This window comes from Melopsittacus undulatus, chromosome 3, assembly GCF_012275295.1.
Source record: "Melopsittacus undulatus isolate bMelUnd1 chromosome 3, bMelUnd1.mat.Z, whole genome shotgun sequence".
NCBI lineage: Eukaryota > Metazoa > Chordata > Aves > Psittaciformes > Psittaculidae > Melopsittacus > Melopsittacus undulatus.
The window spans coordinates 75661960-75677095 of record NC_047529.1 but is presented as its reverse complement, the minus strand read 5'-3'; the positions used below and the strand labels follow the sequence as shown (position 1 = coordinate 75677095).

At 39.7% G+C, this 15136-nt stretch overlaps 1 protein-coding gene across 1 annotated transcript in view; it reads left to right on the top strand.

The window, feature by feature from the left end:
* Positions 1-14786, top strand: part of PLAGL1 (PLAG1 like zinc finger 1) — a 48956-nt gene extending 34170 nt beyond the window's left edge. The window contains exons 4-8 of the mRNA XM_034061173.1: positions 913-1025; positions 3314-3463; positions 6988-7107; positions 8609-9099; positions 9482-14786. Coding sequence (XP_033917064.1) covers positions 913-1025; positions 3314-3463; positions 6988-7107; positions 8609-9099; positions 9482-10745 — 2138 coding nt within the window. The 3' untranslated portion in view covers positions 10746-14786. The remainder of the gene's footprint in view (positions 1-912; positions 1026-3313; positions 3464-6987; positions 7108-8608; positions 9100-9481) is intronic.
* The last annotated feature ends 350 nt before the right edge of the window (positions 14787-15136 follow it).

Sequence of the window (15136 nt, the reverse complement as noted above, 5' to 3'; positions counted from 1 at the left end):
TACTGTTTTTTTATGACTGACTTCTAGTAACTTCAGTGCACTGATGAAGACTGACGGTAGGACATTAGCCAGACCTGGTGTGACATTTAGCTGTGAGCAGTTAGCTCTGTCAGTCAATACAAGTTTAATGAATGTTGAATTTGTGTCTAATAATAGCATGCACTATTACATTATCATTTTTTTCTTTTTCCTAAGCATACAAAACAGGAAAGAGTATTCGATGTCAGAAACAAAATGATAAATAGCATCCCTCATCCACCCCTGCAAACTCAAAACAACACAAGAGGTTAATTTACCTTTTGCACCATCTTCAGTTCATATTCTAGAATAACTGTTGTTTCCTTCAGAGGGCAGGGAAATTTGAATGCTCACACTTGAACATGGGAACAACATCTTTAGTGTGCAAATTTTCCAAAGCTATCTTGTGTAAAATTAGTCTTTCCTAGATTGTGTTTCAAAAAGAGAATGACAAGATACATCTTATGTCACACTATTGGTATTAGGCAAAGGAATAACGAGAATGATTAACAGAACTGATGTTGTGTTTTATAAATTCTCTCAACTCACAGTGGGAGAGAACAACCTCAGATTATGTCAACAAACAGAGCACTATGATAACATCAGCTTTTAGATTGAAAAGTATCAACAAATTCATGTAGCATACTCAGTTTGATATCCTGTCATGATTTTAGGTTTTTGTATGCAGTGTAATGCCCATTTTAAAAAAGCTTTGTGTGTATTTTAATCCTTTTTTATATTCTTCCCATTAGAATTATTTACCTGGGTTGTCTAGAAGAAGAATCCATGTGTTCTGCACTGTTGGGTTTATCTCCGTTTTCACAACAGTCAATATAAAAGAAATAATTTGTTATCTATATGTTAACATTAGACTTTTTTTTTTTTAATTCATAGTCCTTGGAGTATTTGCAAAGAAAGTAATACAGAAGAGAACACAGTTTGGTCCTTATGTTGGTCAACTGTCTACAAAACTGACCTGCTATGATGACAGCAGGCTAGTCCTGCAGGTAAAAACCCAGTGACTTACTATAAAGTGTGTATATTTCTTTAACAGTTCATATTCATGTATTTTAACCAGTTCATATTCTTGTCATTTAACCATTCAGTTTGCTGTCTGATTTAGTGAACGAATTTTACTCCTGATCTGTATGTATGAATGCAAATTGCATTATTGGAGAGCACAGCATAACCTGAAGTACCAAAACGCTAATTTATATTGTGTTTTCTAGAAGTTTGCATTCCTGCTTTCTAGTTTTGCCACTTTCAGAGTGATTTATCTCTCAGTCTGACAGCTCTTGATAATTCACAGAACATGGCTACTGAAAGTATCCAAGGATAGTAGTGTCTACCCAGATAAAAAAATAGGATTTATGATTAACACCATACCACTGGGAGGAGGGTTAAGCTTATTCACTGAGTTAGCAATAGTGACAGAAATATGTGCTAAGACACTTGCTTAATAGGGAGGAACAGTGCAGGGATGGGGAAGCACTTTTTAACGATGTGATTACATATAAACTTTGACACACCGTGCACTAACTCAGTTTATTTAGTTAGGTTGTTATTTGGGCTGGTACCACCCCCTGTTGCATGTGCAGATACTGATCGTCTCATCTGGACTGTGACACTGTTGTTTGTGCTTTATCCAGCATAAACCATGGTCTGTCAAGACCAACCTAACTTAGACACATCTACATGCACATGCTTTCCCACATGAATTCCTTGGGAGTGATATTTGATTGTAATCTTCTAGACCCATCTTTGCATTTTGCTGCATGGGATCATGCTTGGGCACACCTGCTATACAGCAAATCTGTGGTTAAGCCACAGCCTCCATCAGGACTGCATTTTGAATCAGGTCCTCTCACCCCCTAAGGAGAGGGGAACAAGCAGCAGCTGTTGTCTAACATGCTTTATGCCTTCATTTGAGCTTTCTCCAGAGGCTTGGGACTGGAAAACACTGTGAGTTGTGGAGGAAGGCATAGATACAGATACTTCTGTAGCTGCATTTGAGAGAAAAAGTAATTAGCTTCAGTAGTTGCTGTAAACTTCATTTGCTCATGGAAGTCACGTGAATGATCTTCCAGGAAAGTAATGCTATCCTTCTATGGGATTTTCATAGCTAGTTGATGCCAGAGAAGATTTGTTCTTCTCCATAAATAAATCTCTTCTTTTTATGAGACACTTTCATTCTTATGTGGAATTAAACATACTTCTGTAACAAGCAGAAGCTAGTGCTTTTCTTTCTGCAGCAAAAGTACTTCTCTAACCAGCTTGCAAGCATGGATGAGCTAAGCACCCAGTTCCTTCCTCTTCACCAAGCCATTGTAAACCACACCCTATCCTCTATCAGTCAGCCGCATTTGCTTAAAAGCATACAGTGATAAGCGTAGCTCTGGCTGATGAATGGACTGTTTCTTCAAAAGAGTGCAGTTTTCCTATATGACAGCAGTGGCTGCCTTGATTCTCCTTAGCAGCATTTTGAGTATGTGACCAGACTTGTCCAAGAGGCAGATGTCTTCATCAGACACATGATGGAGTTTGATAAAATAGTTCCCAGAAGCAATGGAAATACAGTGGGTTTTTTGCAATTAATTTCTCAGTTACATGGTTGGTAGAACAGATATGTGCTGTGCAGACTTCTGTTGTGCAGCTTCAGCTGTCCATGTTTAAGACTATATTGCAGAAAAGCAATTGTCTTGTATGAGGTTGGGAGCGTTTGTCTTGGAGATGCAATGTCTTGGAAAGGAGTCTCAAAGAATGAAGTAAAGGAAAAAAATCATTCTTACACAATTGTTCATTTGTATTTACTTTTACATTGTTAAGGGGAAAAAGAGAAGACTGTTAAAATACCATTATATTGTATGTTACCTCTTTGGACTTACTACACAAGCTATACAATTGTGCCGCTCAAAATGTAGTATGAATACAGCATTGAAGTTCGAGATTATCAAGTACTCAGGAAGTACATTAAGGCACAAAGCTTATCTTTCTACCTGCCTGCACTTAGTTCTTATAGTATTATCTTTATATAACACAAAAATTATGAAATACAAACTGGAAATACAAAAGCATGCAGTTATTTTACTAGTTGGGTGCTCAGCAGGTATTCATTCCTCACTTTCCTTTGCACTCGGTATTCTTCCAGAGTGATCTAGTTCAAAACAACCACAACGTATGACCAAGAGAGAGTAAATAATTGATAACTGTGATTCTGATCTAAAGAAAACTATGTGCCTCTCTACAGGGCTTTATTTTATCATGTTCCTTCTCCTGTCCTCTTCCTTTGTTTCAGGTATTGAAAGATGGAGGGAAGTATTTTTTGGACACTCCCAATGAAGACTGTGGAAACTGGATGATGTTTGTCCGGCTAGCCCGGAACCAAGAAGAACAGACCCTTGTGGCTTATCAGCACTGTGGAGAAGTCTACTTCACAACTGTTAAGGTAATTAAACTCACATTGCTTCAACCGTCGTCCAAATGGAAATTTATAAGCAAAGTTCCTGAAAGACTAACACTTTTACAGATGAAAGATTGATTATATTCTGCTAAATGGATCTTTATTATAAAACACCTTTTATATCACTTAATCTGGAATAAAGCAAGCAGCATATGGCATTTTCCAGTAAAAGGTGGTGTGTACTTGCTATTGTGGGTAGTGAATAAACCAAGCAGAAGGAAGCAGAAATATCATTTGTGATGGCAGTGTTTAAACATAAATGTTGTAAACTTCTTCAGTTCCAGATACATACATAGTGAGATTATTTAGCATTGTTACATTGAACAATACTTCATACTGGAAAGAACAAAGACATTCCTTTCCTTTATTACATTTTTGAGACAAATTCTGAGTACATTACCGGGTGCTCAGGCACAGGTGCTGAGTAAACTCTTTACATGCTATTTTCTGTGCTGATTAAAGCTCTGAAAACTTAACTGCAGAATTTACTGCAATGTTGCCATGAAACGATCAGTTTGTGATATTCTGAGCTGTGCCTTTGAGGAGACAGAACAAAGTACTCTGTATTTATAAAAGACAGTGGAACATTAAGTCTTATGTTTTGTTTTGGCCACTTTCTCAGCAAGGTTTGTTTTAATCAGAATTTACTGTTTCATACCCTTAGCAAAATGAAGTCTATATGTTAAACGTTTGTTACTGTTTCATACCCTTAAGAAAATGAAGTCTATATGTTAAACATTTGTTTTCCTTTTTAATTTTTAAGTTAGTGCTTGTAAATCACTGTGAGCAACATTAAAAAAATTAGTCAAAAGAAGTTATAAATCCACCATTTCAGTTTAATTTCCAAGACTGGCATGTATTTCTGTGGCTGTCCCACAGAAATGTATTTACTTTTGTTCCTCTGTTTTTGTTTTCCACCTTCATGGTGAGAAAAATATTTACCACACAGTGATGATGTAAAAATAAGTTAATAGTGATAACATTTCACATCTTCAAAGTCCTTTATAACAGTATGAAGTATAGTTGCTTTTAGAGTCAAACTAAAATTATTGCTTTTTTAAAACAAAATCAACGTAAACCAGTATATGCTAATCTGAAACATTGTTTAGGCTGTGCAGTCCAAATCATTCACGGTTTCAATTTGATTTTAAATGTATGCTGTATTTGTAAAACTGCCAGGATTAATAATACTGTATTTGGAAAGAATTAACAAATGTTCTTCTAAGAAGCTGTAGTTATGAACTGGTAACTTAGAGTTTCCAGTGTAATTTAAATACTATTGTCCAGCTCTCTGCTGACTTAAGCAGAACTCTGCTTATTGGCATTAATGGAGAGTTGCATCCTGACATGCATACTGACATGAAGAGTATTTTAGGATGAAGAATATGTCTTGGAACCGTTACTATGCTGCGTATCATAGGAAATGACTTGTGGCTTATTTCTCCTAAGTCTCAATGTCCTTCAGGCATCCTGCAGATTTTTTCCTGGTCAGTGAAAGTGATAGCCTTTTGCTACACGTAGGCACATCCTGCTGGTCATAGCATGAGCCTGCCTTAGGCTTGGTTATGAAGGTATTTTCTCAAAATACTTTGAATAAAGTCTGTTAAATTGGCAGCAAAAGGATTGGCTCCTCTCCCCACTGTTCTACAAAGATATGGGATTTCGGTGACTTGAAAAATCAGCTACAAAAGCATACCTGCAAGTGGCATGCTAACAGCACCATTATCATACTTGCTGAACTAATACTGCAGTCCCTAGAAATAAGTACTTTTTTAAAGTATAGAATTGTGAGGAAATAAAAATCATCTGCAGTTCTCAGTCTAATCACAGGAAGGTTTCATGTGGGCACTGCCATCACTTTCTCTTATTGTCACAGGTGACAGAGTAAATGACAACTTGCTGTGGATTCAGATACTGGTATTTAATCTCAGTTTTACTGAGATCAGAGCTTTTACATTACACTGATGCACTTGCTCTCCCTCCAAGTGCAAGGAGGAGACTTGGAGAGAGTCTAGGTCTCAGCTTCCCACTTGTCCAGGAGTGTCAGGCAGAAGGTCATGACAGTATCATGCTGTACAGCTGTTTGTGGGTACCAGTCTCAGTGGTCACCGGCCAAGGTCTTGGGACACCTCCAGGCATTTGTCTCTATGGAGCTCCCCCAGGCTTGGTTTCCTCCATCTAAACAGACTATATGCAGGAGTGGAATGGATGATCAGCCTCTTAGTTGGAGATGGCCCTGCCTCTTGTCTTTTATTGAATAGAAAATTCAGCATGTACCATTTCTGTTTAGGCCAGGTATTAATCAAAACATACAACCAACCCATACTGGTTGTAGTTGACAAGCAGGCTTGTGCTTGGGAGTTCAAAGTTCAGTTTTTGACATTATACACACAATTACCTGTCATTTGTCAGCATTCGCAATCTAAGTTGTCTTTCACCTACCCCACTTATCCAACACCAGTGGTATAAAATAAGTGCATTTTAAGATATCCTATTTGTCATGTGGAATAAGACTCAGCTGCTCTCCTTCCATGTTAGTTTGTTCTTTTTGGTGGCACAAGTTTAGCTTAGTTAAAATAAAACTAGAAGTACAGTGCATATTGGCTCTACCTCTGTTGCAACAATGTTGAGTTTTGTTATAGATTGAGAAAATAGTGTACAGAGCCGGGGTGTCATATAAATCATGACCCCAAAGTTAGTTCTCTCTTTTGCTTTTAAATAACTAATAGATCTTTAGCCAGCAAGTGTAATCATCCCTCTCTTTTTCTATTTGCTGTATTATTGACTGAAAGTATTTGTCAGAGGAGGTCATAGTCCAGTCCAAGGGAGGATTTGGGTAGGCATGACTGAATGAGAGACTGCAGATTATAGGCTCCCTTAGTCCTGTGTGTGAAGGCTTCAGTGAAGAGGGCAGAGGTGCAGTAACGCACATGCATAGTGAGCCTGACACATTAGAGCTAGTGCATGGATACATGCAAATTTCACTTGCAGGCTACATATTGATCAGCACTGCATCCGTGCTCAGTGAGTGCAACATGCATCCAAGCTGTTGTGCATTCATGAGGCATTTTTCCTTTGCCTGTACCTGTAGTTAAGTGTTGTGTCCAGTAGGCTTTGAGATAACAAGGAATAGGCATAGGATATAGTTTGGAAAGGTTGCTGGATGGCTGGACATCACAGACAAATACATTTCCAACTTAGTTGATTCTGTAATCTCACTGAGCAAAGGTCATGAGGGCTGAGGCACCACTCCTGCTACTCATACCCTCACAATCTGTACATACACATTTCTGCTTTTAGAAACTGTGAAAGTGACAAGCCCTAGGGCATAGTAATGCTCAAAAAGTGCTTAAATCTTGAAACTAAGTTACCAAAGATTTAAAGAGATTCAAAGAATGCAACTTGGGTAAGGACAAAAATTCCCACACTCCCACCCCTCCAATCTTGTGTATTACTTGATGTAGGAAAACTGACACAAGTAAACATGTACCATTTTCTTCCATTCACAGCCAATTGAACCGCACACAGAATTGAAAGTATGGTATGCTGCCGATTATGCCAAATTTATGGAAGCTTCTGCAGTCTTCATTAAAGAAGAATCTGATGTCTGTCCTTTGCCTCCAGTAGCAGTAAGTACCCATAATCTGCATATAAGCCATCACCAGCCATAGTAAATTATGGTTTATTTACATGCTGTCTCTGTTTATGTAACTCATGTAATGCTAAGGTAGACCACAAAGCCAAGAGCAATTTTAACCAAACAGCTACTCAGAGAAAGGCTACTCTTCCTGTGTTTGTAATCCAATGGAGCCATTAGATTTAGCCAGAAGTAAGTGGGATGTGTTGGAAAGACTAATTTATATATAACCAAGCTGTCCAGCCTCAGACTTTTTTCATCAGGTCACCTTTGTTATGCTTTGTCCAGATGGTCAGCTGATGCACTGATTATTTCAGTCTTTCCTGCACTGTAACTTTTCTAATCTTAATACCTTCCCCTCCTATGACAATAGGAATCCTTAAACTGATAGGAAAAAATTGTTACATGTTGAAAATGTGGCCATGAAGATGGATACCTAAGCTAGAAGGAAATGTTAAACAGGGAATACAAATGAACCAGGAATTCAGAGGTGCTACAGGAAGGGAAGTAATCCCATTGCTGCTTTCATGTATGAGGCCCGGAAAGAAGGTGTAGGAGGGCCACAGCATCAGACATGGGTAAGAGAGGAGGGCTCAATCTGTAATTGCAGACAGAGTGGACATAGACTCACCATGCTCTCCAGAGCAAGATAGCCCCAAAGCAAGGGAAACTAAATATGGGTTATGAGAAGGTTATGTAAAACATAGAGACAGTTAACAAAGTACATGGTCATGTATTAATTTGAAGTATATTTTGTCAGTGACTGGGTTTTTTTTTGTAATTGTTTTTCTGTGGAATTTTTAGAATGTCAATATTTAAAGTGAATTCAGCTGAATCCAGTGTAACTCATTTTCCATGGAAATAGTACTTTCAAGTAATGCAGTGTTTACCAAAAAACAATAATGCCTCTAAGTCAGGATAGGCTTGAGATCCACAAACCAAAGGTGTTTCTTGTTGAATTTAAGGAGGTCTGATGCCAAATGTGAGGAAGTCTGGCCTGCAGACGTTGACCATTGCTGTCTAGTAAACCATGGAGTCAGCCCAAAATACAGGGAAATCCTGTATGGCTAAACTACATTTGTGTGGAGAACCCCACCTAATTCATGTATGGTCACAATAGCAGATAAATTGCATCAGTCTAAGGATAAAGTACAGTTTGCAACTGCTTTTATGAGTAATTATGTAAAACAAACATATGTAGAGACTCTGAAATTCAGTAGGCACAGAAAAACAAAGGTGAAGGATTCAGGACTGTTACAATAAACACTAAACAAAAACATGGAAGTTGTTATTTAGCCAACCATTTTTTTTTTCCTTTGAGTTTGTAGACTCCTAGAGAATCCATTTCCAGTTGAAAAGCTGTGTGGTAGTATATTGAAGTAAGTATCGTCAGAGACAACAACAACTCTTGGCAAAGCCCAGAAGATGAGAAGTGAGAATGACCTTTCCTTAGAATGGCTAATAAGAAAAACCTGTTTCTGTTCTCATTGCAGAAAGAGCCCGCAGACCCTTGGATATGCTCCAGCTGTGGAGGCACTTTCACAACTTTTGCTTTGCTGGAATCTCACCAGTGCACCCATAAAGACCGAGTCCTGACCACCAGGATCAGACCACCAAATAAACTGGGACCCATAAAAGCAAAAAGCAAACTCAAAGGGAAACTGCGAGGAGCTGCATTAGGCAAAAGCATTGCTCCGTGCTTTGGGACCATTTCTTCTGCTGCGAAGCTTAGCTGTGCCAGCTCAGGAAGCCCTTGTGATGCCCTTGTGAGGCTTATACCTAAATGGAGAAATGGCCGGTCTTCACTGTTGAAGGGAAGAGAAGTGAAGCAGCCGGACAGTTACCCGTGCCGACTCTGTGGGAAGATATTTGATTCCATTAACAAGCGCAGAGTCCACACTTACGTGCACAAAGCGGAGCGCCCCTACAAGTGTTCACAGCACGGATGCACAAAAGCCTTCATTTCCAGATATAAACTGCTCAGGTACAGCTCTAAAGGCACTCCTTTTCTGGTGGGGGCGTGAGAAAAAAAATAAGGACATCTCTTTATTTTGGGGTGTCCTAGTGACAGTTAATCCCTGAGTTCCAGTTTTTATTAGTCCTGAATTGGTAGAGTTGGAGAAAACTGAGTAGCAACTGTGGCGGCTACTTGGTAAGATTACGTTGAGCAGTTTCAACCTGCTCTGTGCTTTAATGCCTTCCTTCTTCCCCCAGAAAAGTTAGGCTATTACTAATAATCTGAGAACTTGTGAAAATGCCTTTCTTCAGGAGTGACAATTTTTTCAAGTCTTAGAGCTGCCAGAGTAAAGGTACTAGAGTAAATTTAAATGCAGATAACTTCTGTTGTCTATTTCTTTTTGTCTTAGGCACTCAGCCATTCATTCTCCACAGAAGTCTCACCAGTGTGGCTACTGTGAAAAGACCTTTCACAGGAAAGACCATCTAAAGAATCACCTTCAGACTCATGACCCTAACAAGATGGCCTTCAAGTGTGAAGAGTGTGGCAAGAAGTACAACACCAAGCTAGGCTATAAGAGACACTTGGCTCTTCATGCAGCCACCAGTGGGGACCTTACCTGTAGGGTATGTGCCCAGGAGTTTGGTGGTACTGAAGTTTTGTTGGAACACCTTAAGAGCCATGCAGGGAGACCAACTGGCAATACAAAAGAAAAGAAACATAAGTGTGACCACTGTGAGCGTCACTTCTATACTCGTAAAGATGTGCGGCGTCACATGGTAGTTCACACAGGCTGCAAAGACTTTCTGTGCCAGTTTTGTGCCCAGAGGTTTGGGCGGAAAGACCACCTGACTCGCCATACTAGGAAGACCCATCCACAAGAACTGCTGAAGAGCAGGTTGCAGAATGGTGACTCAGTGGGTCTCCTTGACCAGCTTTTTCCACTAAGACTGAAACAAGATGCCAGCATACTGTCCCCTTTTCCTGAAAGTGTCTCTGTGCAGAATGGGATTTTGAGTAGTTCACAATCAGAGGAATACACTCTTCATTCCCAGCCAAGCTTACCAACTGCCCTTCCTCTTGACCCTTCTCCCCACTTGCAAAGGATGGGCTGTGCAGACAGCCTTCCAGCTGTCCATACCACACCATGCTCAACAGCCATTCCTACCAACCTGAACCTGCATCAGCCTAATAAATACGACCTTAGTTCTACCTCATTTGCAGCAGCATCCCTCAAAAATCTACCAATAAAAGTGGATGTTAAAGGTTATAATGTGCATCTTCCAGAGGACCTGCCATTAACAGAACCTCAGTCTCTCCACAAAATCAGTCTGGAAGAAGCTTCCTCAGGGCCTGTAGGGGATACTAACAAGTACCCAGTGCACAAGGAGGCAGAGGCGGCAGCTGAGACTATGAGCCTGCCTTTCATGGATCTCACTCATGTGATGAGTTTCTGGCAGCTCCCACAAGGTGACCAGAACACCACTGGGGACATCACAATGGCATTTGGTCCAGAGGAACCATTACACAGGCTAAATGGCCTTGGCCAACAGCAAGGTCTTCAGCTAGCAGCTGGTGGGATGGCCATAAACCAGCTGCATCATCTTCCTCGCTCCTTTCCATCCACTACAAATTCTGTAACATTGCCTCATTTTCATCATGCCTTCAAATAACTATGACCATGGTTTGAGGGGGCTTTTTTCCTTCTTTTTTTTAAGACTCTGCTTCTTACTTAAAGCTGTTAGGATGGGGTGGTTCTGGTTTTGTTTTGAACAAAAACTTCCCCAAAATGTTTTCAAAGCATATTATGAACCATGGCTGGTAGTCAAATTCAGGATGTTAATAAACAAGAAGCTCTATTTTTCATACTACTATTAGTTTTTTAGCGCATTATGACAGCAGTAGAACTAACCTATTTCCCTCTATGTTTTTGTTTCTTACCTTTTGCACAAACAGCTGAATAAATATCTTCAGTGATAGCAAAGCATTGTAACAGGCACAATAAACCTATGGCTGCTGTGGTAGGATAGTAGGGTTACGGTGAATGGGGAGAAGGGGGAAATCACAGCAAAATAATGAGCCATAAATCACAGCAGATCTATACACATGGCAAATGGAACAACCGATTTATCAGCATCTCATAGATTTCTGTTAAGCATTTAATTACTGAACTTGATGAATCTTTAATTCAAATCAGAATCATCCCAAGAGTAAATCTTACCTCCTTGTTCTGCTTTTTTTAAATGAAGGAGATCACTTTTGTGATTATGCTTGACTAGATTTTGTTTTCTGAAGTGCACTTCAGCAGTGTACATCATCTGTGTTTTTTTCCTGGGGTTGCAAATAATTACCACTTCTGCATGACTGAGTAACAACTGATGTTTTATGTGCAGTTGTCAGAATGGGAAGAGAATTTTCTCAAAAGTTAGAGCAATATCTGGCAAGATCCCAAACACTGTTCTCTCTCTCTCTCTCTCGTAAATCACCTAAGCATTTGCTTAAATTGAAGCATCTGTTACCCCATTGGGTCAACAGTTTGATTTAACACTCAATAATAAATAATGCTTCCTACCTAAGGGGCCTGTATTCACCTTTTCTTGATAAAAAATGGTCTTTGTTTAGTCCAGGAAGTGATTATTAATCATAGCCATCTGAAATACGGATTTCTTCATGGAAAGCCAGCCCTGGCCTAGGGGAGCCTGTGCCCAAGCAGGATCTCTGTGGGGCCAGGGGCAGTTCCACACAGAAGGGTTGTGGTGGTGAGCTGACACTGTGTCCTATATGAAACCAGGTTGTAAGCCTGCCTCACAGGTATCGCCTGAAATTAGTAAGCATAATAATAGTTGAGGCCAGGCTAATCACAGGGAGTTTGCTCAGTAGCACTGGGACAGGTGGAGTTGGGCTTCCAGCCTTTGTTTCTTCCAACTTTGTTTCCTGGGGTGAATTGTCTGTGTAGATTTCCAGTTGGCGATGTGTTGGTGTGACAGTCCTATCACCTGATGCATGAACTAGCAAAAGCTGCAAAAGTCATATCTGCCAGTAGATGACATTAAAACCAAACAACAACAACAAAAGCAACACAGCCCCACAAACCAACCACTTTCTTCTCCATTGCCTTTCTTGCCTAACCCATTATTATAAATAATGTAAAAATAATCCTGGTTTTAGTGGATAATGCAGTGGATTAATGGATTCTGTTGCAACTAAAACAGACACAGACTTTCTGGATTGGAGTAAATTCTCACACCCCAAGAGCTACTCTTCCATTAAATCAAGAAAGAGTTAATAGTACCTAATGATCATTACAAATACAGGACAAAGTGTGTTCTCTTCTCCCCCAGTAATCACAGGAATATTTCCAGACAGCTTCAAATAAAAAATGCTTTTTAAGTGATTGCTGTTAATGAATTACAGTGACATTGTACATGAACTACAATGATCTGAATATTGTTACAATTTTATCAGTACTTGGATTAAGGAAATCTTGTATGACTGCAGTTCATGCGAGTGTGTTCTTAGGAGATGCTGTTGATTGGGACTTTTTGCTATGAAAACTTTTGGCATAAGGCAAGCCAAAAGGAATTTAAAAAATCATTCATGTAATGACAACAGCAGGAGGCAGAGCAGGTGCTGCAGTCATGCCCAGTTAGCAGTGATTTAAATTACAAGTTCCAGAATAGGGGGAAAAGGTTGCAAACAAAGTTAAATGCACATTCTACAGCTAGGCCTGTATTTTCATCAGGACTTGGAAAGTTGTGTGTATGTACCTTTAATTCATTGTTTTCCTTGTTGATGCAAATTGAATTCACTTGGCTTCATCTAAGCTTATGTACTTGTAAAAAAAACATAACAAATAACAAAAAAACCCACAAGTTCTGTAGCACTGCTTGATCATATACTCTTAATAGGCATCTTGTCATTTTGGTTTGAAATGTGAGGTTAAAACAAAAATGTTATGCAAATACTGAGCTAGACTGGAGCTCACATTCTTTCAACTGCTTGACTGTAGCCGGGTGCCTGAGCTCTGAGCTGCTAAGGGAGGTACTGCTGCCTGATGATGTGTTGGTGAGAGATGCTTATCGTATGTAACTACAGGTTAACAAGTCTCATTCAAGTAAGAAGAAAATAACCACTTCAATATTAAAATACTTAAGAAGCATTTGATGGTGTCTGCAGCTATACAGATCCAAACCTTAAGTGTGTAACAGTACAGCTTTATCCCTTCAGTCCATTCAAATCTCTTTTTCGAGTTCTTGACATCATAAATGCAGATGAAGCTGATGATGTCTCATCACAAAGGAAAGGAAGTTATTTCAAAAGGTTATGTTTGCAGAAAAATGGTTTTGTTTCAAAATTCTCACAACTCAGGAGATCCCTCAAGTCATCTAATACTTCTAAGTAGGGCTGGACTTTCTCATAGCTTTTGTCAGGGGGACTTCTGTGAGCATTTTTGGGAGGCCAGCAGTAGCTGAGGCTCAAGAATGCTTTTTTTTTTCCTGAGAAAACAAATACTTTGGGCTCAGTAGACCTTCCTGTTGCGCACCTGAATATCTCACTGGTGAAAGAGCAACAGTTTGCGTTTGGTGGCCGTAAGATCATAGGCCTGCCAGTGCTAAAGGATTGGTGAGGAGACAGCAGCAAGTCTCCCTGGACTCACCTGAGGTGTCCAAGAGGATGCGGTGGTGGCAGGCAGGCAGGCAGGCATGGCTTCAGGCAGCAGCAGTGGAGAAGGTAGCAAGAGCTGCAGGACATCTGTCTGGTGACACTGCTCACATGGGGCTGCAACAGCACCAGTGAAGGGAGAGGCAGCCAGAAGCACAGTGGAGGAAGAAGGCAGCACAACCAGTGGCCGGTCCTCCCTCCTCTCTGGAACATCCTTCTTCCGAGTGGGAGAGGAGGATGCAAGGGCAGAGAGGAGCATAGGGAATGTAGGATGGACCATAGATTAGCAGCTAAGAGGCAGAACAGAAAGATCTGACTCACACCCTAACAGAGATAAAAATACTCTTGTGTCTGAACTCTGCTTGAAAAATCTGTAGAAGTGGATCAACATGTGGTGGTTAACAACAAATTACTGTCATTGAATGAAATAATAAAAGAGCAAAACTTAATAAACATTTGGTCTCATACAAGAAAACTAATCGTTTTGTATATAAAAAAAAAAGGAGCCATGTAAACCTGCTGAAATAAGGAGCTAGAAGTATACTACATAGAACAAAAGACTGCAGCCTCTATGTAAACAGAAGTATTGCTAGTGTTCAGTTCACATCCCCTATCAGAAGCTATGCTCCTTTCTTTTTCCTTCATTTTTTTTACCAACTGGTGCTGTTGGGACTCTCCCTTTTCTTAACCAGTGACTTGCTGTTAGTTCCAGAGTTTTTCACAGCCAGTCTGACATAGGAGGACATCCTCTATGTATTAATGATTGATTCATTTCCTCCTAACAGAATTTTTAAAGTATTGTCCTTCAACACACCATTCCTGCCTCTGTATTTTCTGTCAGATACTGGAAAATGAGCTGTGAAGTCCAACACTAATACACACAGGAAATATTGGGAGAACAACAAGAACTACAGTAAAACTTGCTCTAACTTTTCAGGATTCATTTAACCGGTTGTAAAAGACAATGATTGTGGTAACATTGCACAGGAGAGTTTGGTTTTTTTCCCTCTTCTTCCTGTATTGAATAAAAGGCTAAGCATTGCTTTAATGTATTTGGGCTAATTTTGTGCCTGCTGTTTCTAAGAAGTCTAGCTCTAGGAGTTAAACTTGCTTCAGTGTCATCCTTTCTGTATTTATCTGATCACTATTAGTTAGAGTCTGAGTAGAGTTTAATGAAACTCTCTAAAGTCTGATATTTATTATTGCTGAATCCAGCTACTTCTCATCTTCATTTACTTTATAAACATTTAATAGGCAAGAAAATTCCTTATGCATTTTAATTGAAAGCCTTATTGGAAATTGTTGGGCTGAAAGAAGCCCAACCTGTTGTAACACTGAGAGTTTATCAAGGTGATCCAAGACTGTTAATGGATCAGGTGGCCAAAAAATAAGAAGGGATCTG